Below are 27,209 nucleotides of genomic sequence, written 5' to 3' on the forward strand. Positions count from 1 at the left end.
GGAGGTCCAACCGGTCACTGAAAGTAGCTTCAGCAGCCACATCACTACATTAGGAAGGCCCAGCTGATGCGTCATTGAGAGGCAACCTAGATACTACCCTCCCCCAGGGCAGCTGCAACTTTGGAGGGGACAACTCCCCCAACCTCTGGGCTGGGTGAAAATTCAGAGGTGGATAGATGGAGGGTTAAATCTGTGTCTGACACAGCTAAAAAGCCAGGGCTAATTTACATGGTTTAACCCTTATTTTTACTTGCATAAAAGACAAGCCTTTGAAAATTTGCCACATAATATATTAGGACAGAAAAAGGGAAGGAGACTTAAGGATAAGATCAGGAGAAGTTGCACAGGCACTAAAAAAAAAAAAAAAATCCAGGTTGATATTTTTGAGCAATCTAGATAGCGCTTCCTTCAATAAATAAATATGGACAGGCACCCATTGCTTCTTATCAAGAGCGCTTGAACTGAACAGGTTTCTTGTGATTGCATCACTTTTATTTTGAAAAGTTCTCTGCTTCTCTGACTGTGCCCAGGCACTATCATATTACAAATGAGAAAAACAGAGGAGACGCTTTGCTGGCCTCACAAACAGCTGCTTGTGTTCGGTGCTTCCTGCTGTCAGTGTGCAGTGAGACTGGAAGAGATCAGAGGGTCTTCATCCCTCTTAGGTGAGAGGAAATGCCCTCTCAGGAGTGGTGAACTTGACCTTTGTCATTAAGTCACTTTAGCAATGAGCTGCATAACAAGTCTCAAAAAAGCCACACTCGGGCCGGCCGAAGTGCCTCAGTGGCTTGCATGTTGCCCTGCGGGGGATCTGGGTTCTGCTTTCTGGAGCTGAGGATCCTGCAGAGGGAGGGAGTCCCAGGCATTTTGCAACAATGACACCTAGTGGCCGAAATTCATGGCCATGATTGCAGGGTTCCAGAAGAAATGCCAATGCGTGGCTTCTGGCTGAGGATTGTTACTGCGATGGTTGGGCTAGGTAATTGGGGAGAGGAATATAAATTGGGAGGGGTGGGGGGGCGGAGGTGGGTGTGAAACCCTGGATAGTTGTGAATGATGGCTGATGGCCTCATAGCCCAACTGAGGCTGGTTCCAATTGAGCTGGAAAGCCATAAGTAGCAATTAGAAACTACTAGGCCAGCAAATATATATGACTTCTATATTCTAAAGTTATAGGATGGCTGCAGATCCGTGCTCTTGTTATGCTTTGTGTCTACCCAGGTGCACAATTCATACCCCAGTGGTGCATATGAATAGCTCGTGGCACCTATAAGCCTGCACTGCTAGGGTCAAACATCAAGGAAAGTAAAAGTAAAACGGAGAGCAGAGAGGGGAGAGACCCAGAGAGCAGGGAAGGAGAGGGGAGAAATACAGAGATCAGCCAGAGTATGAGGAGAGAAGGAGCGAAGAGTTAGAGGAAGGAAGTGAAGAGAGAGATAGAGAGAGAGACAGGTTTTCCAGACAGGCCAAGTCTCTCGTATTTCATGGGAGCCTTCCAGTTTGGGAAGTCTCATCTCCCACGTTCCCTTAAAGTAAGTGGCAGCAACCTAAGCCAACCATAGTCTTTGGAAGTGGTAGCACTGGTGTCTGCTGCGATTGGGGCTGACAGCAGGCAGATGTCCATTGGAGCAAGATGCAGTGATGTTGCACGTTGGAGGTGTGGTGATTGTTCTGCAGAGGAAGAACAGGGATTTCGGGGGTGGGGGAGCAGAGCAGAGGATGAATGGGGATTTCATGATTGGGGGAGATAGTGGGGACTCAGAGCGTGGGCGGCAGGATTGAGCAAAGACTAAGGGAAATGGAATTGTTGGGTCTCAGAGACTGACTGGAGATTTGGAAAGGTGGACAGTGGGAACTTGGCAGTTGGGTGGATTTGAGTGGGGGTTGTGTTAGATGGACTGGGTATATGAGTAAAGGTGTGAGATGCGGTCAGAGAAGAAGGGAGCTGAAGGGTGGAGAATGTGGTGTGAATGACCTGGAGGACTGTGGAAAGGGTGAGAGGCAGTAAAAAATGACTGGGATGATTTGGGGGGGGGGGGGTGAGAAAATGGGAATGGGGTTGAGGAGGTGGTGAAAGAAGGGTCCTTGGAGGCTGGTTAGGTGTAAAAGACAGATAAAAGGGTCTGGAGGCAGGGGAGGGCATGAACTATAGAAATCAGTCCGGAGAAGATTAGAGGCAATGGAAAGCAGTTGAGGACTGGAGAGAAGGTAAATTTAAAGGGTAGAAATGGAGGATTAGGACGTGGGGAAATATGAGATTAGGGAAGGAGTGGGGAAAAGGGGAGACAGACTGGGAAGGTGATTGGAGTGGGAGATGGAAAGATGGTGGGTAAGTGAGAGTTGAAAAGAGAGAGTGAAGACTGAAAGAGGGAGGGTATGAAGGGGAGTGAAACCTAGTTATGAGTTGTCAGAGACAGAAAAAAGAAATGAAGAAAAAGAGATAAAATTGAAAGAATCCTAGGGGAAGAAGTGAAAAAGACAGGAGAAGAAAGAAGAAAAGAAAAATGGAAAGGAGACCCTGGATAACGTCATAGGAAAAGCAGAAAAGACTGGGATCAACACAATTCAAAAATATAGATGGTAACTTTAAAACACCTATATGGGCGTGCAAGCAAGCATATTGTGCGAGCATTTCCGTGCATAAGATTTAAAATACACCTAACACACGTATGTGTGCTCCTAATTTTAAGGTGTTACTCAAGCAAACGTATTTTGCGTATCTTCCTTAAGAAATTTTTGGTTTTAACGCACACGGGTAAGCGGATTTTAAAACATGTTCACATGAAGGACATAAGCCAGTTTTCCCAGTTGGTCCACCAGTTTCCCTAGTCTGACTCGAGATCATCCGTACCCCTCTAGGTCTTCATCCTGCACTCCCCCCCCCCTCCCCAGTTGACCCAGACCCCTCACCCTGGCAAGTTAGGTCTAAACAACAATTTCTGCAGACTTACACGTCATCAGGAGCAGCAGGAAATATATGAGGCGAGCAGTTTTAAAATACAGAGTTACATGCATTGTCTTTGGCCCTGCCTCAGAGTGCCCATGCCCACCCCCAACTCTGCCCCTTTTGTGCCTCTTCTTTTTTTTTTACTCGCACACGCGTGTACATATGCACGTAATTTTCAGCTTTTAAAAATACGCACCGTTTGCACGTGGCCCAGGTACTCACAATAATGGGCTTCTTAGCGCGAGCATCGCTTTTAAAATTGACCCCATAATATGTCCAGACAAGAAAGGAAGATTTATTTATTTAAAATAATTAGCGCCCGTTTATCACAGCCAAAGCCACCCTAAGCATTTTATTTTTAGTTTAGTGATTGGAATATGCCTGCTTTGGAAATATACATCTCTTCTCTTATGGATTTTTCTCTCCATATGGCTGGGGGGGGGGGGGGGGGAGGCAGTTAACCCCTTGCTATCTGTGCTGGAGGATTACCATTCTGTTATCGGTCCTCCAGCAATTATCCTTTTATTTTGCTTTTCCCTTTTTAGTTCTCCATTGCTGCACTACATGTGGAGTCTGGCTTTGCAGGATTTCCATTTCAGTTTTTGACTGCGCATTTCTGACTTTTGGTCACTTGTTCTGTATTTGGTGATTTGGTCTTTCTGCATGTGTGGCAGAGGTGAGAAATACTAGAAACATGTAGTTTTGCTGTAGTGAATAATAGGAGTCTGCATTCTTCCAATTTCCCAGTAGGAGGTGTATTGGTGCTCTAGGGTTCACTGCAACATTTGCAGTTCCACCATTTCGTAGATAGGGTTGTTGATGCTTGAGTTCAAGGAGTTTAGTGTGTTTGGGGATGGCAGGTTTGCTACGTAGGTGCTGAGTATATTTTTTGCAGGGTTTTGTGTTACTTCAAAGGGTGCCTGGTAGAGGAGGGAGTTTGTGTCACTGTTAGATGATTCAAACTTTGAATATTCTATTTTTTTTGTATGGTGAATAATAAAAGGAAATATATAGTTCTGCTCTGCACCCCTTACTGAGAATGTCTCTCTGAGCACAGACTATTTGCAGACCTGGAGGTGCAGGTTTTCTGTAGGAGTTCTGTTCCATTCTGTATAGTTTTGGGTTAATGATAGACCCTAGACCTCACTTTCATATACGAGGATTGATTGACTGACTCTATCAAATAATTTTAGTAGTACTTTTACTGTGGGGGGGGGGGGGGGATGCATTTGTATAGAAAAGTGTAGGTAAATAGCCCCACTGCAGGGGGAGAGAGTCAGAGGACTGGGATTGAGAAAAGGGTCAGTACTCCAAGTCATGGACAAATTAAAGAGGCTGGGGCCGAGGAAGGGATCAGCACTCCAGAATACGGACAGAGGGACTAGGCTGGGACTAAGTTATTAGAAAGTCCGTCCGATACTGATAAATCAGGACAAGTATTTGTTGTAATTCTCTCTCTAGCGAGATGCACGTTTCCTAACGGTGGGGGTGGCAGTAATAGTCCTGTGTGGATGTGGAAGGAAATCAGCAAGCAGCAAGCATTTGTACTCTGCACCCCCCAAGTGTTTTTTGGAATTTTCATGGTTGAAAGTTGGCAACCCTACTCCTCCCCTAGCCCTCCCTCTACCCGTGCGGGCGCGTCCATGCCCCCCTCAGGCCACGTCCATGTGCTCATTGTACTGCCTCCCTTCCCCTGCTTGCTGGTGACTCCTTGAGGTTACCGGCTGCTGCCCCCACCCCCACCACATCTCCCTGGAGCTGAGAGGCCTGCACAGGTTGCTTCCCCATGCAGGCGGAGTGCAGAAGCCGCTGCAGCAGAACAGATAATAAAAAAAAAAAAGCAGGTTAACAGTCAGCGGTAGTGGCTGAGGCTAACATTTACAAACCAAGCTGAATTACATAACAGAGCTGAGAGAGGAGGAGGAGGAGAGGGGAGAGAGAAAAAAAGAGCAGAAATAAGAGAAGAAAGGGAGAGAGAAGGCAGGAGAGACGGCGCTAGATGGGTAGAAAGCAAGGAGAGACAGCGGGAAAGATGGAGGGGAGAGGCAGAGGAAGGGAGACAAGCAGGAAGGAGAGAAGACAGGAGAGAAGAGTCGGAGGAGGGAGTGCTAGCAATACTGAAAAGATCAGAGACTCCAGGGCAATGCAGGAGACTTGGGAGAGTTTTTATAGAGGAGGAGGAGAGAGGAGAATGGTGAAGGAAGCGGGCGAACGTGCAGGGAGTTCCTGTCCCTCTGTGGCTCAGCCTGGCCGGCAGCAGTGGACCTGACTTTGCCCCTCTTGCTTCCCGCTGCAGGTGTAACACGCAGGACTACATCTGGCACAAGGGGGTGCGGTGCGAGTCCATCATCACCGATTTCCAGGTGATGTGCGTGGCGGTGGGCACGGCGGCCCTGGTGGTGCTGCTGCTCTTCATGATGACCGTCTTCTTTGCCAAGAAGCTCTACCTGCTGAAAACCGAGAACTACAAACTGCGCAAGAGGAAGTGAGTATCGCCTGAGGGCAAGGGATGGCCACCCTGGGGGGGCTCGCTGGGGGCTGGAGGTGGGGGGCTGGGGGTGGGAATCGGAGAGCGAAGTGAATGAGGTTCTTATTTATGGAGGTTAAGCAGTGCATGGAGCGGTAAATAGATGTCTCGCCTCGCCACCGTGGTGTCCCCCGCAGGCCGGGCACTCGAACCGTTAAATTGCCTTTCATTAACGTGAACAGCTGGTGAGCATTTAAGCGGCCACTGGTGTAGAACCGTCTCTTCTGGTGCCTTTGAGAGCGACAGGAAAAGGCACCAGGGTTTTTCCTGTACAGCATTGACAGGGCAGCCAGAGATAGCCTGGCAGTCTTTGGCGCTGTGGCTCCATCTGCACGCCATGCCCCTGGGCTTCTCCCTCATCCCGGCCTGCAGGATGTTCACCTGTAATGCAAGGGCGCACCTTCTCGTCCTGGGAACGTTGGGCAAGAGCTTAATGAAGGTCACTTGTCCAACAAGCCCGGCAACTGGTCCCAGGCTGGGACCTGCACTATGGAAGGACGTGATTATCTTCGGTTGACACATTACCAGGCTTTTAGTGGCTGCCTCAGTGTCTTGCCAGTCATTTCTCCTGTGCATCTGTGCAATGTTAGATTTAATACCGTAAATGAACAGAACAGATGACCCAGGCATTTCCTCTCAGATCCCTTCCCCATCACAGGTCAGTGTAGGGAATGAGGTAGGAATCAGCGCTTTCATTACCTGTATAATCTTCTCTCTAGTCCCTCTCCCGGTATCTCCATTCCTCCTCCAGCCCTTCTCTGTATGCCTTGCATCCGGCAGGTGTCTGCTCGATTTTTAGCCTTCCCTGTATTTACCCCTTGCCCCTCAACTCTGGCACAGGCTCCCTCCCGACATCCAAATTAACATTTTCCTCCAGCTCACTTCTGGTTAATCCGTTACTTAGTATTTCAGCCGCCAGTTCTATGGATACATTCGCTCAAATGCTGTGTGCTTAGACCTCCAGGTCTTGCAAGCTGCTTCGGGGAAGGGGTGCCTGAAAAAAATCAAGAAATAGTGGACAAAAAAATTCTGTCACTGATGTGACAGTGTTGAGGGGAGGAGAAGTAGGTTAAGTGAGTTCTTACCTTGGCGGGGGGAGGATGGGGATGCTCACACATTGAGCGAGTGATGGCTCGGGGATCTGCTGGTTATTACCATTGCTCATTGCTCCACCTCTGTTCTTCCCTGCCTGCCCCATCTTGTTCTGAATAACGTTCTGGCATTCCTGGCAATGGGATTCAGGGATCAGGGCCAGCTCTAGGCTAACCGATACCATGGGCAAAATCTGAAATCGGCCCCCCCCCCCCCCTGCCCATTCAGCAGCGGCAGCTCTGCCTTTTGCTAATGGTAATAGCTCCAGCATGCCAATCCCCCTCCTCCCCCCTTTCTCGCTCTCTCTCCCCCCCTGCCCAGCATTGCCCTCTCACTATCTCCCCCATCCTCTGCCCACTATCTCCCCCATTATTCTCCCCAGCCTCCTTTCCTCCCCCACCTGCACAGATAACATGGAAGGGGGCCAGGGGAGAGGAGGCGCTGGTGTGGCAGGCACTCCCTCTGTGCTTGGTGCCCTGCGCGGCTGCACAGCTTACTTAACCTCAAAGCCAGCCCCGGCAGCCATAATACGCCTACTGTCACTGTGTCAGCCTTTGTTGAAGGCTTGCTCACTTCCTACAGGGGTCCCACCGAGAATTTTGAATACAATTCTGGTTGCGAGTGCCTTGGTTCCTGGCAGGGGTCATTGTCAGGGAGTGAGGAAGGAATATTGATTATGGGGGCCCTCCCTGCTGCTCCAGTTACAACGTCCCTCTCTCTCTCTCTCTCTGTTGATGTGGCACATATCGCCGCTTCAGAGCAGAGAGTACATGAAAAGCAGGGCAGCGCTGAAAGAGCCCAGGTGATGGACTTCAGGGCACTGGGCCTTTCCGTTGCTCTTTGAACGCCTTCACGCTCCAGCGAGGCCGCTGAATGAATGCCTCCCCGTGATTTATATGCAAAATGCCCATCCCAGGCAGAGGTCAGACATGGTGTCTGAGCCAGAATGGTGTGCAAGTCCCTTCTGTTTTAAATGAGCTATAAATTATCCGAGCAGAGTGAAGGGAGTGCGCAGAACCAAGGCTCTGAAACTAATTACCAAGAGAGGACTTAAACTCTTCTAAATTATTTCACGGAGTTCATGGAGCAGCCCCCCCCCCCCCCACACACATCCGACCACCCAATGAAATCAAACCTCTGGGGAGGGGAGAGGGTGTCCCCCCCGTACAATTGGGCTTCTCGGGCCCTCTGGCCTGGCACAGTCCTGCTACCACCTGCCCCTCCTCCTGCCTGCACAATATTGCCACTGCTAGTGGCCATTTTCAAGGACTGTGGGCCAAATGGTATTTCCTCCTACCCCCAAAACACACCTCCTGCCACTGCTCCTTGTGGCCCCCCTCCCAACCTCCAGCCGCTGCTCCTTGTGGTCTCTGATTTCTACTGGCTCCTTGGGCCCCTCCATTCCCCCCGACTTCCTGTTCCTCAGATTCTCCTCCATCTTCCTGCCACTGTCACGCCACAAAAGAGACTTAGCACTCGCGCACTTCCTCAGCTGCTGCTAATGAATCTGTTCCTCTGAGCTGGCCCCTACTCTCTGCCTCTCGTTAACTTGTAGGAGCATGGCAAATGATGGCTGATAAAGAACAACTGGCCCAGCCAGTCTGCCCAGTTGAGATTCTTCTTCTCTGTTTCTTTATCACCCTGGATAGACAAGCGTACAAATGCCCATATCCAACCTCACACCAGCTCTCCCATGTCTCATAACCCCTCCTCCCCCAACTCTGCTCCCATCACCTCTCTGCCATGTCCAAATCCTGCCACTGTGCCTCCACCATCTCTGCCGGGCTTTCTCATCTTCCTCCGATTCCCATCCAGCGGCGGATTCACGATGTCGGACCGGCCTGGGTATTCGCCGCCCAATCTGGCCCAGGACACATCACGTGGTCTGCCGAGTGCGGCTCTGTCACTGCCGCGCACGGCAGACCACATGACTGGAGTGATCGGCCCACCGGGGGATGCCCGATTCCCCCGATAGGCCAATCCGCCCCTTTCAACACCCAATCCAGCATCCAGGGCCCTCCATCTCCCCCCCCACCTCATGCTCTGTTACGAAGTCTTACATAATCTACTCAGCCATCAAGATCTGTAAGGCTGTTGCCCTAGACATTCAGCTTTCCCATGCTCATCGATGTTTGGGTTTCAACCGTGGTTGCTCTGAGCAGGTTTCCCCAGTGTTCTCGGAAGCCTGATGCAGCTGTAGCACTGCTATTCAGTTGCTGTGGTTCTTGAAATCTAAACAATCAAGCCCCCTTATGTGCACTCCAGTCTGCTTTTCTTCTAGGAGCCTTTCTTGATGGTGTGTCGCATTAAGGCCTCTCCTGGACACAGGCAGTTCTCCTTCATATTCAAATGCCAGGGTTTATTCACACTATTATCAATAGGCACCCAATCAATTTAAGAAGGATCCTTACTATACTAATTCAAACCTCAAAAACGGAACCTTCAAGTAAATATAACGAACTGAAACATTGAAATCCTCAAAAAAAAGAGTGAAAAAATTCAACTGTTAACAAAACCAAAAAATTTGTTTGGAAGGAGAGGAATGTTTCATATACATAATCATAAATCCCCAACCGGGGTAATATGACTGTAAATTGTAATCATAAACATCCCTCCTCCGACCAATGTGTGCACTGTGTGTACAAAACAATATTGCTGTTCAAAATGCTTTTTTTTGAAAAATGTTTCTTCTATTAATCTGAAAATTTTTTTTACTGTATTAATAACGGTGCAAAAATACACTCAAGTGTTGAAATTATTCAAAATGTTATCAAGTGAACGCTCCTTGCAGCCTTATAAACTGATCCCAAAGAAGGGTATAGATATTGAAAAGCCGCTGATGGCGCGACCTAAGTAGGCTTAACCGGCAGTCTCTTATGGCTTAAAAAAGCTCCTACAACACGCCAACTTATCTGGTGGTTTGGTGGGTCACCGACGCAGCCGCGTTTCAGGTCTACACTGAGACCTTTCATCAGGGAGTTGGTCCTCTTCCGATGTGTCGTCGGTCAGTGTTGGGCCCTTGCCTGCTAGGTTCGAAGCGTAGGTCTTACGACTCTGTCCAAGGCTGAAAACGCCAAGTTTCCCAAACACTGGGCCTTTTCCATCAACCTCTTTTGAGCCCCTCCTGAGGAACAGTCAGATCATCAGGGGTGAGGCCATGTCCCATGTGAACAGAGGTCTGAGGCTGCCTCTGTTTAAGACACTCAGTGGCCTTGCTAGCAGGGCACCAGTCTTCAACCAGGCAGTCTCTAGTTCAAAACCCACCCAATACCTTTTTTTACCCTGACATCACCTTCCTCTCCAGTGTTAACCTTTGAGTAGCCCCATAGACTCTCCCTGGGTCCTGGACCTCATATCCTGGAATGTTATCTTTAATGCCTCTCCTAAGGGCAAGACTTGAGTTTCCCTTGTCATAACCCAATTCAGAGTTTCCAATGAGAAAGCAGAACTATCAGTCATGACTAGAGAAAATCAAGATGGTTTTTAGCCTTTGAGGGCTAGTGCCCTCCATGGCTACAGCTGGCCTGTTGACTCAGGCTTACTGAACAATTTTGGTTGGGTACTGGGGAAATTGCGTTCCACAAAAATTAAGTTTAGTTCCCCTGAACTTGACTTTGGTGGCAATGGCCCTGCTGATCTAATGGCACAACCCAACTTTGACCTGACGTGGGGAGAGTTCGGTTTTGACAAGCTCAGATCCTGCTCTCCTGAGTCTACAATGTACAGCCTCCTATACTGGGCTTTGCCAGGTCTTCCTCTGTGAAGTCCCCCAGAGAAACCAGACTTGGCCCCTGCCACTTCTGGCTCTCAGATATCCCTTAAATCTGCTTCCTGTGCTAGGGTCTTCTTGCGCAGGGTCATATGCCTGATAGATGGTGGCCTGCTACCGGTGACGTTTCCCCTTCTTCCGTTGGGGAGCAGTACTCTTAGCACAGAAAATCCTCAGGATGCTTTCCCCAGTCAGGCTATAATCATTGGAGCTGCCTTTGGGGGTCAGTGGCCACTACTTCAATTAACCCCTAGGTTACCTCCTGGAGATCGTGCTGTGCTTCTCTCTGGTGCTCCTTGTCTTTGAGCAAGGCACTTGAGCATCTTAAACTGGGCTATTGCCAGCTTCACTGACAATGGCCATTTGGGAATTAATGGTACTCACACTCTTGCTCATTTGGGAGCTAAAGGCATGGTGGAGTTTTTCCCATAAACTTCTGTTCCCAGAAGCAATCTAGTGTCCACGTGCCAGCCGCCTCGGTTTGCCCCAGTGTGGCTATTCTTCCTACCCTTTCGCCTTGGTCCACATTCCTCTGGGGTGCTCCAGCTTTTTTTCTCATCAGAGGTCCAGGATCCCTCTGTTCCAGGTTATACGGCACTCTGAGACACCGTAAAATGCCCAATACGCTCGCACCACAGGCACTGAGGTCATGGGCATCCTGCTCCTTTCCCCAAACCTAATTGCCAGGAGTGAGTCACATCTACTTGCATTGGCTCGGGGGGGCCTTCTCCTCAGGGGTACTGGGTGAAGGACGTGGCCACCCTGATACATCTCTACGCTCTTGTCACTCTTCCAGTTTCAAAACTGTACAGATAGTGGTATTAAGCAGCTCCTCCGGGGACGCGGGTGGTTTTACTCGGGCCTTCTCATCTGTTACTTCCTCATGTAGTCCCAGATGGAACTGACGGCACAGGCCTTGCTCATTCCATCTGCTGCCTCCCTGTGGCTGACAAACACCCGGTTGCCTAAGAAAGAACTGAACCTCTGCCTTGTTTTCACTGTCAGAGGCCCCCATGGTACAGAACATATCTGGTGTGGGTCCCAAAAACATTCGTTAAAACTCATCCTGAGATCTCTTCCAAGTCACGTGCCGGTTTTTGTCCCATGAGAGCGGTAGCCATTTCACGGCATCTCCTGTGAATAAGGTTCATCCTCACACTTCCTTCCTGGGAGTACTCCAGGCGTAACCTGAAGTGTTAGGTGTCACCGGTGCAGGGACCCTGAGTAACTTTCCCTGCTGCCGTCAAAGTGTTCTGGTGGCGGCGGGCCTGGGTGGTTCTGCTGATCCACCGCCTGGGGCTGCAAATGTTGTTGGGCAGTTTTTCAACTGCCCGCCCCTGGGCTTGGTAGGGGTCTTTACCGCTGCTATGTCTGCAGGAGCCGATTTCTGGTGCAGCAGTTCTTAAATTTGCTGCTGCTGCTGTTGCTGCCTCCCTTCCAGCACAGCCATTGCAGGGTGCTACATACGGGCACCCTACATGTATGGATAGCCTTATTCTGTGCACAAGAGCTTGCATACTTGGCTGGAGGGAAAGCACTTTTCATCTTTTCCCTCTTGGTAGGACGTAAAACCAGGATTCAGGACCAGGTTACACACCAGGACTGCGGTGTGAGCACAGAGTGAAAACGAATTGCAAGGCATAACACCCTGCTATAGTGCTGATGGTTGTAGCCAAACTGCTGCTTGCTCCCAGCACCTGATTAACTCTACCCCAGATTAAAGGCAGACTGTCGGGGTTAGGGCCCCTCCTGGACACGGACATAACTTTCATCATCTTCAGATGCCAGGGCTTTATTCACAGACGCAGGTTTCTTTGCAAATTAATACATAGAACCCGGTTCGGCAGCCTGTTACCGGAGTCTGGTTATACCAGCTTGCTTCACTGCTATTCCATGTTCAGGGTTCAGGCCTATTGCAGCAAGACAGCTTCATCTTCCAATCCCATTGTACAGCTCTTGGCGATCAAGTTGCCCAAACACTGGGTCCTTCCCAGCCACCCCCTTTTGATTCCTCCCTCCAGGACCAAATCTAGATTCTCAGGGGCAGAGCCGTGTCCCAGGCAAACACAGATCTGAGACTGCCTCGGTGGCCTCACAGCAAGGCACCGACCTCTGAGTGGCTCCCGTTCAAGGCCCACCGCGGCGTGATTTTCTTTTACCCTGACACCTGTGCTGTAAGGAGCGTGAGCATCTTACAGCACCGTGACATCACTTTTACCCAGCAGCCCTTGCAACAGGAAACACCAAGAAAGTAAAAATGGCAATTCACAGGGAAAACAGAAAGTGATTCCTAAAGCATTTTCCCTGGCCAGATAACTAGCAAATTAAACAAAGGTACAGAAAGAGGCAGATTCCAGGGCTTGAATCTTAAGAGAAAAAAAAAAAGAGTACTTTCTAGAGATGTGAATCGGAACCAGAATCGGTTCGGATTTCAGTTCCGATTACTACATTTAAAGGGGAAATACTACACAGTATTTCCCCTTTAAATTATAATCCCTTTGGAATCTTTAACGTAGGCTTGGACAGAGATGGAACGGACGATGATTGGTTACTGAACTCAAGCCCTGAGGTTTGGAGTATGACAGGGGCAGAAACTCCTCATCCTGGGGCAGAACAAAGCACCATCTGCCGCTCCCAGAATAAGAAGGCCTCCCGCAGAGCAGCAGCTGCCAAAGACTCTGCAAAGCTCTTTAACTCATTAAGATGCGGCGGGGGGGGGGGGGGGGGGGAGGTGGACCAATGGGGGGGTTTTATTGTGGCTGTGCAATGAGGCAGGGTAGGGGCAGTTCATTTGCATTTGTAATGACTATGGGAGGGGGCTTTGTGCATGTGGTGACATGCAGGCCCTGCTCCCATGACACCCCCCCTCCCCCTTTACCCCCTCCCCCTCCCCAATCCCTGAAGCTGGGTCTGCAGTTGCTGAGATTTTGTTTCCCAAGGAGTTATTGTACTGGCCCAGCTCTCCTGAAATTGCATCAGGCTGGAACCAGAGCACGCTGTATAGATCTTCCTGCCTTTTCACGCTGTTGCCTTCCAGAATGCCTTGGTGCTCCTTTAGGTAAAAGGTATTTCGGCGTAGGATGCGCAGCTGAAGGAGCAGGGCCAGACATGTTGCAGTTGCATTCAGAACAGCCCTTTTTCACCAGCCGGAGGACCCCCTGCACTGGCCATCTGGTAGTCTTTGGGATTTGCATTCCATCGCGTGGACCCTATCTGCAGATCACACCACTCAGCCATTGGTATCCCCCATGCCCAGGGAAGCAGGCAGAGGTCAGGGAGGGCATTACTACTGGTCTTCATGCATGGCTGAGTTTGCTTAGTAAACCTCTGCCCTTCATTATACAGTGGCACAACGCTGCATTAATCACACACCTCATAATGTGGATAAGTCAGTGCCGCTATTATTCCGTTGTCTACATGAGCTAATTTCCTTAAGAAAAGTGGGACTGCAGGTCATTGCTTGCAGCGGGAAGGTAAAAGCTTGGCCTGGATCAACCTACCCTTAATGCCATGGAGCTGTCTGGCCATCTTATTTTAGTCCAAAGTGCACGGAGGGCCCTCTTGGAGTGTTTACCCTGTCCTGGGCAGTGCTAACTCCAGGGCCCCAGTGCCAGCCCACTCTCTCTTATGGGAAGGTGCAACATTTCCTGCCCAGGCAGGTCATTTCATGCCAGGAGAGCAGTTGCAAGGCATTTCCTCCCTACATTCGGGCCGATACAGTAAAAGTCGCTGGAGAGCGGGCGAGCACCTGCTCTCTCGGCACGCGCACAGGCCACTCTCCTTGCGCACGATTAAGTATCGGCCCACATGCAAATGACAGGAGCGGTGGCTGTCAGCGAGTTTGACAGCCGACGCTCAATTTTGCCGGCGTCGGTTCTCAAACCCGCTGACAGCCACGGGTTTGGAAACCGGACGCCGGCAAAATTGAGGGTCCGGTTTTCAACCCGCGAGCCGCGGGCCGATTTAAAAATATTTTTTTAAATTTTTAATTATTTTTAACTTTTGGGACCTCCGACTTAATATCGCCATGATATTAAGTCGGAGGGTGCACAGAAAAGCAGTTTTTACTGTTTTTCTGTACGCTTTCCTGGTGCCGGCAGAAATTAACGTCAACCTTTGGGTAGGCGCTAATTTCTGAAAGTAAAATGTGCGGCTTGGCTGCACATTTTACTTACTGAATCGCACGGGAATAACTAATAGGGCCATCAACATGCATTTACATGTTGCAGGCGCTACTAGTTTCGGGGGGGGGGGGGGTTGGACGCGCATTTTCTACACGCTATTACCCCTTACTGAATAAGGGGTAAAGCTAGTGCGTCGAAAACGTGCGTCCAAACGCGGGTTAACAGTGTGCTCCATTGGATCGCACTGTACGGTATCGGCCTGATTGTCACAGAATAATAGCCGGACACAGTACATGTAACGGTACCTATACTCTTACTGGCAAAGTATATTTCCTAGCGTGTAGCAGATGGACTCAAAACAAGTGGGTATAGCGTGCTCGTGCTAGCAGTTGGAGACGGATCTGACATCAGCACGGGTACATATACCCCCACAGGAAGTGAAGCAACTCAGTAATTTCCATCTCCAAAGCAGTTTGGAGCTCCTTCACGCTCGCAGAGCGTGTTTCCAAATTCTAAACTTCTAAATCTCATCGAAAACAACTTACTGAAGACAAGCCCCGCACTCCTGCGGTGATACCAGTCAGTCCCTCCCCCAGTTGAGTTTCCCAAGCTGGCTTCCGTGGTCCCTCGGAGGTAAGAGCCTCGGTCCGGTGGCTGGGTCGCGGCAGGGACCTTGCCCCCGAGTGAGAAGGGCTCGGGCGCGGCATAGAGGCAGCCTCGGTCCCAGCGTGGACTTGGCCCCCAGCGAGACGAGTTCGGGCGCGGCCTAGAGGCAGCCGGTGCACTTCCCAGAGCGGCGGTGAAGGTACTTCCCCTCTCCCCCCGCAGCCGGAGACCGCCCGGGTTCTAGCCGGGAAGCGCCGAAGACAAGGTAAGGCGTACATCTTTATTGTGGTCTCCGAGGAAGTGCGGATTAGCTGGGCCTGCTTGTGCGGCAGCACACTGAAGAAATCGACATTTGTCTTGCTTTCGCATACTGCGATAGGCGCCCGTTGCTGTACGCGCGCTGCGTTAGGCGCCCGCTGTACGCTTTTCTTATAGAAAGACACCCGCTTATAGTTAGGCGCCCGTACATAGGCGCACATTGCTTAGGCGCCCGTACATAGGCACATATTATAAGACGCCCGTTTATAGGCGCACGTTTTTAAGACGCCCGCTCAAGAGGCGCGTAGTCCGGCTGGGTGGTAATAACGGCAGAAATGAAGCTTCAGAATTGTCTGCAGGTGCTGCTGCGCACCATCCGGCCCACAGCTCGGGATTACCTGCAGGTCCTCGGCCTCATGGCGTCCACTCTGGAAGTGGTCCCATGGGCGCGGGCTCATATGAGACCTTTACAACGCGCCCTCCTGTCCCGGTGGAGCCCACGATGGCAGAACTACACCGTCCACCTGCCTCTACCAGCCAGAGTACGGATTCAGCTACGGTGGTGGTTGCGGCCCGGCCAGTTGAGCCGGGGCTCGAGGATGTCCTCCCCAACCTGGACCTTGCTCACTACAGACGCCAGTCTGAACGGATGGGGAGCACACTGCGAAGAGCTCCCCGCCCAAGGGCGGTGGAGCAGAAGGGAGTCGGGATGGAACATCAACCGACTGGAAGCACGGGCGGTCAGGCTCGCATGCCTGCGATTTGCCCACAGACTCCGAAACAGAGCGGTCAGAGTGATGTCAGACAACGCCACCACAGTGGCCTACATCAACCGACAAGGCGGTACCAAGAGTCACCAGGTGTCCCTGGAGATCACTCCCCTGATGATTTGGGCAGAAGCAAATCTCCACGTTGAGGCAGTCAGCCTTGAAATGACAGTGAGCTGGGAGGGCTTCTGGCGCCATTTTATCACTGGCCCTGGGTTACTCTGCAGGCCCTGCACTGGTATTTCCCACGGTGGTCGCCTCAGACAGAAATCAGCGTGGAGCGCGCAAGAAACAAGCAGAAGGACCGCATCTGAATATGTCGAGCATAACCTGAGTCTGAGGGCTCTGGGAAGTGCAAGAGCAGTGAGGGCATGCCCCGGGGTTACTGGCCATGGCAAAGAATGGCAGGAGAGTTTGGGGAATGGGCTTGGGGACCTGTGGGATTCCATAGGTTCTGCAGTCATACCGCCCCGGAATTCTGCAGTGTGCCATGATACGCTCTAGGACGCGTGCACAGCTCTATAGAATACGAGGGATATTTATCATTTGTTAGTGGCCAGAGAATGGTAATGAAGGTACTGGGCATCCTTTACTGAGTAGTTGCAGCTCAAGGCAGCAGTGATGTTGGCTGCATTGTGCTTCCTGGAAGGCATGGGGTAACCTGCAGGTGCAACCATAAAGGAGACACAACGGGATTGGGAGTTAGACTCTATGTGAGAATTTGATCTGTTTTGGGTAGAGGTGCGTACAGTTGCTCCTGAGCAGATTAGATGGGGCCTTTTTGGTCTTTAGCCGCCATCGTTTGCTATGTTACTGTGCACTATACAACGAGATTCTATGGATGGATCGTTGTATCTTTTAGGCGGCAGTGACAATGCAGCATTGGGTGGAAGACAGTAGCTTTATTTTGATGGCTCTAGAAAATTTCTTCTGTGTTCCCTGCCTCCCTGAGCTCCAGAACTGTATTTCCAGCAGCTACCTCAGAGCAGCAGGTCGCACGAAAGCAGTGCTTGCATCTCGCGGCTTCCACCGTTCCACGTTCATGGAATAGCGGTATTTAAAGAGGGCAGCACCGTCTGCCGTGATACTGCTGTTAAAAAAGCATTCCATACATTCAATTCACTTCCTCCATCTCCAGCCACATCTGGAATACTGGAAAAACTGTTTCCTGGCCAGAAAGAAATAAGTTACCAGTTTTTTTTTTCCTTCAAGGCCACGTTTACAGTTCTAGCCATCTGATTGATATTCCAGGCCCTCCAGTTACAGGGCTAGTTAATCGTTCCATTGGGCAGTGCTGCTATTTGGAGCACTGATTCTGTAGCCACAGTGCAAAGTGCTCGCATCTAAAATTCGCTGGGGAAGGGCCAGGCACATGTTTTGCAGCTCAGGAGAGAGAGTGAGAGGAGACTCGGCATACGGCATGTGGCCTTCACGGTCTGCCTGCCAGATAGCTCCTGCCATGCCAGATGATCTTCTGAGTAAACTTGGGGCATGTTGCTGTCCTCTGTTGACTTGCCCAAAATGGATTTCTAGATTATTCTGAGCCTATCAGAAAGGGACCCTGCAGGTTGGAAATGCTCACATCCTCCCAGGCCAGCTCTCTGAGGCACTTGTCCTTAAAGCAGGCCTAAATAAATATTGCCTGTATCTTTTTAAGCACAGGGAAGAATCAGAAGCCCTGTCTTGCTATACAAAGAATTGCATCTTGAAGAGCAGCAGCCAGTGAAGGTACCGGTACCTTCTAAGCTCACCTGTTTGAATGTAGCAAATTCTCTATTAGCTTATGCTAAAAATACTGAACATGACAGATCTTTGTGGTACTAATCATCTGCCCATAAAGCTGTGTTGAATTCAGACATATCACCTGGAGGGGCACTGCTACCCTCCCAAAAAAGTTTAGACATCCCCTCCCACCGCCCAGACACACACAAAGAGGAAGATGCAGGGGTCACTATTCAGTGGCATTTAGCTGGATAACCCACAAGTTATCCGGCTGAATGCTGACTTTTCAATGTTTCCCCTACCTATCTGGCTAAAGTTTAGCTGAATTAACTTATTATCTGTCCAAAAATTAAGCCAAATTGCATGAGGGCGTCCTGCGGGTGTTCCGGAGCAGAATTAAGTTAGCCGGCTAAGTTATCCAGCTAACTCAGATATTCAGTGTTAGCCAAATAACTTCTGTGGCTAACTCTGGTCGTGTCATAGAGTAGTCCTATAGATATCCAGTTAAACTTATTTGGCTATCTTTAAGATAACCTGCCATATTCAATACTGAGGCTGCACCACTGAATATCCCTCCCAAGCTGGCCGGATAAGTTTATCCAGCTAACCGGGGCATGGATCAAGCCGCAGCAGTGCTCTAACGAGCATTAAACAGTACATATCACATGATAAGCAGCATATATTGCCGTCATAGAGCACTATCGCAACGACACAAGTAATATTTTCCATCTGCCCACCCTTCTACCCTCCCCTAATAGAATGACCTTCTTTGCATGCATGCATAATGCAAATACATGCAAAGAAAGTTGTGCATAGGAAATCCTATGCAAATATTTTTATTGCGGCTGACCGAGAAGGTGGTCAGCTGTGATAAAATAACACCTATTTCAAAAGTGTTAAATGTGAGGCAGGAGGTCTGGGACCCTAATGCGGGTCTCGAGGCTCCCACCTCACATTTTAAAGAACTGGCAAAGAAAAAAAAAAATGTTGCAGCCACATGGGGAGGTTGAGCGGGGTTCAGTGTTGACCTCAGGCTCAACCTGAGGCCGGCAGTTGAAAAACAATGAAAAAAACCCAACGAAAAACAAAGAAAAAAAACCAATGAAAAATGAGTCTGCACGGCGATGACTCCAGCCCCCCCCCACCCCTCCCCAAAAGGACAAAATGAAAAAAAATGAGTGTCCTGGGCCCCCCACCCCCAACAAATAAAAATGAGTGTCCCAGCCCCACCCCCAACTAACCCCCTCCCCGAGAGCTAAAAAAAATATAGGGTCCCAAAACCCAGCCCCCCCTGCCCATATCCAACCCCCCCAAGTCACAAATAGGGTCCCAGCCCTCCTTTCCATACACAACTCCTACCATCTCGAAAGCAAAAAAGTAAAATAAAATTAGGGTCCAGGCCCCCAACTCACCCTCGTTCAACCTCCCCATTTTCCCCACAATTTTTTTTCTGCCAGTGGCCCTTTAAGGCGATGGCGGTCCCTTGAGGTTGGGGGCTGCCATCACGTTAAAAGGCCGCTAGGCGCGTTATTTTGCCCCATGGTATTTGGCCGTGAGACAAAACACACCATAGAGCCACAAAGATTTTTCAGGGGAGGGGGCCTCACTATCGTGGTGACACCCCCCCTCTCCTCATGAAAGCGGGACCCCTCCTACAATAAAACTTTGCAGCTTAGTGCATCCAGGGGTAACTTTGCAATCTGGCCAATGACTGAATATTTACTCCCGCAGTGTTTAACATTCATAACAATGTATTGATTGTTTCATAATCCAGTTTTTTAATGCTTCTATGAGTAATAATTTTGGTGTCCCGTCCCCCCTCCCTACTATCTCCACTATTATCCTGATGTGTCCCAGGGCACCATTTATTATTTTAATATTGCCTAACAGCAGTCTTAATGGAATCATAAGACATAAGACTTGCTATACTGGGTCAGACCAAAGGTCCATCAAGCCCAATATCCTGTTTCCAACAGTGGCCAATCCAGGTCATAAGTACCTGGCAGGATCCCAGGGAGTAGATAGAGTCCAAGCTGTTTATCCCAAGAATAAGCAGTGGATTTCTGGAACTCTACCTTAATAATGGTAGAGTTTATGGATTTTTCCTCCAAGAATTTGTCCAAATCTTTTTTAAACGCAGCTACACTAATAGCTTTCATCACATCCTGTGGCAACAAATTCCAGAGTTTAATTATGCGTTGAGTAAAACAGTATTTTCTCTTATTAGTTTAACTGTATTACCTAGCAATTTCATTGTGTGTCCCCTGGTCTTTGTACTTTTCGAAAGAGTAAACAACTATTAATGTTTACTCATTCCATTCCACTCATGATTTTATAGACCTCTATCACATCTCCTCTCAGCCGTCTCTTCACCAAGCTGAAGAGTCCTAACCCCTTTAGCCTTTCCTCATAGGGGAATCATTCCATCCCCTTTATCATTGTGGTCGCCCTTCTCTGTACCTTTTCTAATTCTGCTATAAATTTTTTGAGATGTGACCAGAACTGCAAACAGTACTCAAGATGAGGTTGCACCATGGAGCGATACAGAGGCATTATGATATTCTCAGTTTTGTTCTCCATTCCTTTCCTAATAATCCCTAGCATTCTATTTGCCTTTTAGCTGCTGCTGCACACTGAGCAGATTTCAACATATTTTCAATGATGACACCTAGATCCTTTTCCTGAGTGATGCCTCCTAATGTGGAAACATGCAGGGGTAAATTTTAAAAAGCTATGCGCAGGCGTCCATGTGTGCGCACGACCCGGCTTGCACACATGGACGCCCAATTTTATAACATGCGTGCACAGGTGCGTACATCTTATAAAATTGGGGGTCGGCATGCGCAAGGGGGTGCAAAATTGCACGCGCCTACGCCCACGACCTTCACCCGTTCCCTCCCAGGCCGCTCCGATTTTGAAGTGGCCTGGGAGGGAACTTCCCAGCCCTTCTACCCTAACCTCCCTTCCCCTTACCTAGGCCCACCCCAGACCTTTGTCCTACCTTCTGCACCTGCCTCCAGGCAGGCGCCGGTTGCGTACGCCGGCACTCGGCCGGCATGCAATCTTCCGACACAGCGGCAAATGGCCGCTGTGCCGGAGGCCTCTGGCCCCGCCCCGTCCCCTTTCCCAAAGCCCCGGGACTTAGACGTGTCCTGGGGCTTTACGCGTGTCACCGGGCCTTTCTAAAATAGACCCGGTGCGCGTAACCCCATTTACGCGCGTAGGGCTTTTAAAATCTGCCCCACATTGTGTAGCCAAAATTTGGGTTACTCTTCCCTAAGTGCATCACTTTGCAATCGCCACATTAAATTTCATTTGTCATTTGTATGCCCAGTCTCCCAGTTTTGCAATGTCCTCTTGCAATTTCTTACAATCCGCTTGTTATTTAACAACTTTGAATAATTTTCTGTCATTGGTAAATTTGATCATCTCACTTGTTGCTCTCATTTCCAGGTCATTTATAAATATATTAAAAATCAGTGGTCCCAGAACAGATCCCTGGGGCACTCCACTATTCACCATCCTCCATTGGGAAAATTTACCATTTAGCCCTACTCTCTATTTTCTGTCTTTTAATCAGTTGGCAATCCATAATAGGACACTCCCCCTATCCCATGACTTTTTAATTTCATAAGAAGTCTCTCATGATGGACTTTGTCAAATGCGTTCTGGAACTCCAGATACACTATATCAACTGGCTCACCTTTATCCACATGTTTGTTTACACCCTCCAAAAATGTAGCAGATTGGTCAGGCAAGACTTCCTTTGACTAAATGCATGTTGGCTTTGCCAGTTAAACTCTCCCTGTCTATATGTTCATCAATTTTGTTCTTTATGATAGTTTCTACCATTTTGCCTGGTACAGATGTCAGGCTCACTGGTCTGTAGTTTCCTGGATCACCCCTTGATCCCTTTGTAAAAATTAGCATTGCATTGGCAACCCTCCAGTCTTCAGATTCTATAGACAAGCTTACTGATAGTTTACAAATTTCCAATAGTAGGTCCACAATTTCATTTCTCAGTTCTTTCAGCACTCTGGGATATATACCATCTGGCTCAGGAGATTTGCTATTCTTTAGTTTATCAGTTTGCCCTAGTACATTTTCCAGGTTTACTGAGTAGTGCAGTAATAATGGGAGATTTCAATTACCCCAATATTCACCTGGTAAATGTATCATCGAGACACGCTAGAGACATAAAATTCCTGGATGGAATAAATGACAATTTTATGGAGCAATTGGCTCAGGAACTGATGAGAGAGGGAGCAATTTTAGATCTAATTCTCAGTGGAGCACAGGATCTAGTGAGAGAGGTAACGGTGGTGGGGCCGCTTGGCAATAGTGATCATAATATGATCAAATTTGAATTAATGACAGGAAGGGGGACAGTAAGCAAATCCACGGCTCTAGTGCTAAACTTTCAAAAGGGAAACTTTGATAAAATGAAAAATAGTTAGAAAAAATCTGAAAGGAGCAGCTACAAAGGTAAAAAGTGTGCAACAGGCGTGGACATTGTTAAGAAATACCATCCTAGAAGCACAGTCCAGATGTATTCCACACATTAAGACAGGTGGAAGGAAGGCAAAATGATTACCGGCATGGTTAAAAGGGGAGGTGAAAGAGGCTATTTTAGCCAAAAGATCTTCATTCAAAAATTGGAAGAAGGATCCAACAGAAGAAAACAAGATAAAGCATAAGTATTGGCAAGTTAAATGTAAGACATTGATAAGACAGGCTAAGAGAGAATTTGAAAAGAAGTTGGCCATAGAGGCAAAAACTCACAGTAAAAGCTTTTTAAAATATATCCGAAGCAGAAAAGCTGCGAGGGAATCAGTTGGACCGTTAGATGATCGAGGGGTTAAAGGGGCAATTAGAGAAGATAAGGCCATTGCGGAAAGATTAAATGATTTCTTTGCTTCGGTGTTTACTGAAGAGGATGTTGGGGAAGTACCCGTTCCGGAGAAGGTTTTCATGGATAATGATTCAGATGAACTGAACCAAATCACGGTGAACCTAGAAGATATGATAGGCCTGATTGACAAACTGAAGAATAATAAACCACCTGGACTGAATGGTATACCCCGCAGGGTTCTGAAGGAACTAAAAAATGAAATTTCAGATTTATTAATAAAAATTTGTAACCTATCATTAAAATTATCCATTGTACCTGAAGACTGGAGGGTGGCTAATGTAACCCCAATATTTAAAAAGGGCTCCAGGGGCGATCCGGGAAACTACAGGCCTAACTTCGGTGCCAGGAAAAATAGTGGAAAGTGTTCTAAATTTCAAAATCACAGAACATATAGAAAGACATGGTTTAATGGAACAAAGTCAGCATGGCTTTACCCAGGGCAAGTCTTGCCTCACAAATCTGCTTCACTTTTTTGAAGGAGTTAATAAACATGTAGATGAAGGTGAACCAGTAGATGAAGTGTTTTTGGATTTTCAGAAGGCATTTGACAAAGTTCCTCATGAGAGGCTTCTAGGAAAAGTAAAAAGTCATGGGATAGGTGGCGATGTCCTTTCGTGGATTACAAACTGGCTAAAAGACAGGAAACAGAGAGTAGGATTACATGGACAATTTTCTCAGTGGAAGGGAGTGGGCAGTGGAGTGCATCAGGGATCTGTATTGGGACCCGTACTTTTCAATATAGTTATAAATGATTTGGAAATAAATATGAGTGAGGTAATCAAATTTGCAGATGATACAAAATTATTCAGAATAGTTAAATCACAAGCAGATTGTGATAAATTGCAGGAAGACCTTGTGAGACTGGAAAACTGGGCATCCAAATGGCAGATGAAATTTAATGTGGATAAGTGCAAGGTGACGCATATAGGGAAAAATAACCCATGCTACAGTTACACAATGTTAGGTTCCATATTAGGAGCTCCACCCAAGAAAAAGATCTAGGTGTCATAGTGGATAACACATTGAAATTGTCGGTTCAGTGTGCTGCGGCACTCAAAAAAGCAAACAGAATGTTGGGAATAATCAGAAAGGGAATCGTGAATAAAACGGAAATTGTCATAATGCCTCTGTATCGCTCCATGGTGAGACCACACCTTGAATACTGTGTACAATTCTGGTCGTCGCATCTCAAAAAAGATATAGTTGCGATGGAGAAGGTACAGAGAAGGGTGACCAAAATGATAAAGGGGATGGAACAGCTCCCCTATGAGGAAAGACTAAAGAGGTTAGGACTTTTCAGCTTGGAGAAGAGATGGCTGAGGGGGGATATGATAGAGGTGTTTAAAATCATGAGAGGTCTAGAATGGGTACATGTGAATTGGTTATTTACTCTTTCAGATAATAGAAGGACTAGGGGGCACTCCATGAAGTTAGCATGTGGCACATTTAAAACTAATTGGAGAAAGTTCTTTTTCACTCAATGCACAATTAAACTCTGGAATTTGTTGCCAGGGGATATGGTTTATGCAGTTAGTGTAGCTGGGTTTAGAAAAAGGATTGGATAAGTTCTTGGAGGAGACGTCCATTACCTGCTATTAATTGACTTAGAAAATAACCACTGCTATTACTAACTACAGTAACATGGGATAGACTTAGGTTTTATGAACTTACTAGGTTCTTATGGCCTGGATTGGCCACTGTTGGAGACAGGATGCTGGGCTTGATGGACGCTTGGTCTGACCCAGTATGGCATGTTCTTATGTTCTTATGGTGGTTTGGGGGGAAGAGGGGAAGAAAAATGATTGGGGAAGTGAAATGGAGAAAAAAAAATCAACAATCATTATAAATAATTAAAACAGATGTTTAGAGAACAGTAATAATCCTGGTTCTACCCAGAAGAGAGTGAAATAGATGTATCTTTATTTTTTTCACTCAGTCTTGTTGTACTAGATAGTCTTACTGCAGCGATGTTACTTATTTCCATGCATTTATCAGCTTTCTTTTTTCTCTCCCTTCCTTTGCTCGTCAACCCTCCTCCTTCAGCAGATACCGAACACCGTCGGAGCTTCACAACGATAACTTTTCTCTCTCCACGATTGCCGAAGGCTCGCACCCAAATGTAAGGAAACTTTGCGACACCCCATCTAACCTCTCCCCTCATGCCTGTGCATTGGCTTACTATGATAACATTATCTGTCAGGTAACTCGCTTTCTTCAGCTCTCCCTTCTGCATGCTTTGGTACGCCTCCTCCCGCTGACAAGGTCTGGTTTAGGGCACCCATCTTTGCTAAAGAATGGAGGAAGAGTAACCTTCTACCCAGGGTGCGACCACCTGGGAGATTTCAGGCAACAACAACAAAACCGTGCAATCAATTAACAATTATTTTCCATTCTGGGATATTTTGCATCCTGTCTGTGATACTTTTCATTAGACGAACTTAAGAATTATCCAAATATGATATTGCTCCTGGGCTTTTGAGAGCACATAGGTGATATGTCATGTGTAATTGTTCAATTCACAAAATATTTTTTTCATTTTTATTTCATTTATTTCAATTTCTATATCATTTTTTTAATTAACTCAGAATGCTTTCCAGTGCAAATTAAATGCAAGCAATAGATAAAAGCATGCATCAAAGTAGTGGATTAGTGGAATTTATAGTCCATTTAATGTGGAGGTAGCCATGTTGTTTTATAGTGATTTCAATGACAGCAATCTTACATATGTGGATCGCTGGCTTTACTCAGACTCCTGAATTTTCCAGCCCTGTTAGAACTTGTTCCTGTCCTGCTGGTCACCATGTGGATGGGAAGAAGGAGAGGAGGGCAGAGCCAAAGCTGCACCTGTATTTGTGCCTGATTGGGTGGTCCTCTTTTTCACTTCCCCCTCCTCCCCCTTTGGCTAAATCATTGCAGTGATAGTTCTCTAACCCCCATGCTGAGAAGCTGGTTAGCAGCAGGAAACAGGAGGGAATGGGTGATTGGAGCAGACAAAGAAGAGCTACCGTACTCTGCTCCCTAGTTTTTTGGAGCCAATCTCCGGCATGCTCTTTGCAAGTTTGGTGCAAAGGAATTAGGCAACCTAGGTGAACCTTCAGCCCTGCACTTCTTTCAACCTGCTCCCTACATGTTGATTTTTTTTTTTTAATTTTCATGTGCATTGTTTTATCACGAACATTTTGAGCGACACTTACCCGGATAAATTTGGACGTATCTGGCTAAATGGAGCTGTTTGAATGGAGAAATTACTTACCTGATAATTTTGTTTTCCTTAGTGTAGAAAGATGGACTCAGGACCAGTGGGGTTTGTGCTCCCCTGCCAGCAGATGGAGATGGACCAAGCTGACATCACAGAATATATAACCCTGCAGTGACCCCCATCCTGCCAGTATTCTCTTCAAAAGCAATGGTGGACAGACTAGCAAAAAACTTGATTAAAAACAGAACTGTACTCAACCAACCATAAACACTGAACTCACATAATATTCTAGGTACCCCAAGCTAGGGACTGGATGAACACTTACCATTAAGCCCTTGGGACCCAGAGCACCGCAGGAGGACTAACACTCATGCGGCAGCCAAGGGCGGGAAGCTGAGTCCATTTGTCTACACTAAGGAAAACAAAATTATCAGGTAAGTAATTTCTCCATTTCATAGCGTGTAGCAGATGGACTCAGGACCAGTGGGATATACCAAAGGTACTCCACAACAGGGTGGGAGGCTGCCTGTGGTCCAGTCAACACTGCATGTGCAAAGGCTGCATCCTCCCGGGTCTGCACATCCAGATAATAAAACCTGGAAAAAGTGTGTAAGGATGACCACATCACAGCTCAGCAGATATCAATCGGAGACAACAGACTAACGTCCGCCCATAACACTGCCTGAGCCCTAGTGGAATGAGCCCTAACCTGAGTAGGCAATGGCTTTCCAGCATCCACATAAGCAGCTGTGACAACCTCCTTAATCCAATGAGCTATGGTAGCCTGTGAAGCTGGAGTGCTCTGCTTACTCCCGCCATGGAGAACAAACAGGTGATCCATTTTTTGAAAAAACTCAGAGACCTCCAGATACCGCACAACAAGACACTTAACATCCAAGGAGAGCAAAAGGCGAAACTCCTCCAAATCCCTGACCTTATCCAGAGATGGCAAGGAGATGGACTGATTCAAATGAAAGTCCGAGACTACCATGGGCAAGAAGAATGGAACAATACACAGCTGTAACGCCCCTGGAATCACCCGAAGGAACGGCTCCCGGCAAGACAAGGCCTGCAGCTCAGAAATCCGACACGCAGTACATATAGTCACCAGGAACACAGTCTTCAAAGTCAACAACTGTAAGGAAAGGCTACGCTGTGGTTGGAACGTAGGGCCCGCCAAAAAGTCCAGCACAAAATTAAGATTTTGCAATAGAAGCGGTAACCTCAAGGGAGGCCTAAGGTGCTTCATCTCTTCAAAAAATGGGCCACATCAGGATGAAACGACA

The 27,209-nt window shown here is 47.9% G+C and overlaps 1 protein-coding gene across 2 annotated transcripts in view; it reads left to right on the forward strand.

Moving 5' to 3' along the window:
• The window catches only part of CSPG5 (chondroitin sulfate proteoglycan 5), a 135,488-nt gene that overhangs the window by 97,244 nt on the left and 11,035 nt on the right, over nt 1-27,209 (forward strand). The window contains exons 3-4 of one of the 2 annotated variants that reach the window (XM_029588190.1): nt 5,244-5,432; nt 24,768-24,843. In XM_029588190.1, the coding sequence (XP_029444050.1) occupies nt 5,244-5,432; nt 24,768-24,843 (265 nt within the window). The remainder of the gene's footprint in view (nt 1-5,243; nt 5,433-24,767; nt 24,844-27,209) is intronic. The other variant, XM_029588191.1, reaches the window with a different exon arrangement.

The sequence above is a fragment of the Rhinatrema bivittatum genome, chromosome 2 (genome assembly GCF_901001135.1).
Source record: "Rhinatrema bivittatum chromosome 2, aRhiBiv1.1, whole genome shotgun sequence".
In the NCBI taxonomy this organism is placed as follows: Eukaryota; Metazoa; Chordata; class Amphibia; order Gymnophiona; family Rhinatrematidae; genus Rhinatrema; species Rhinatrema bivittatum.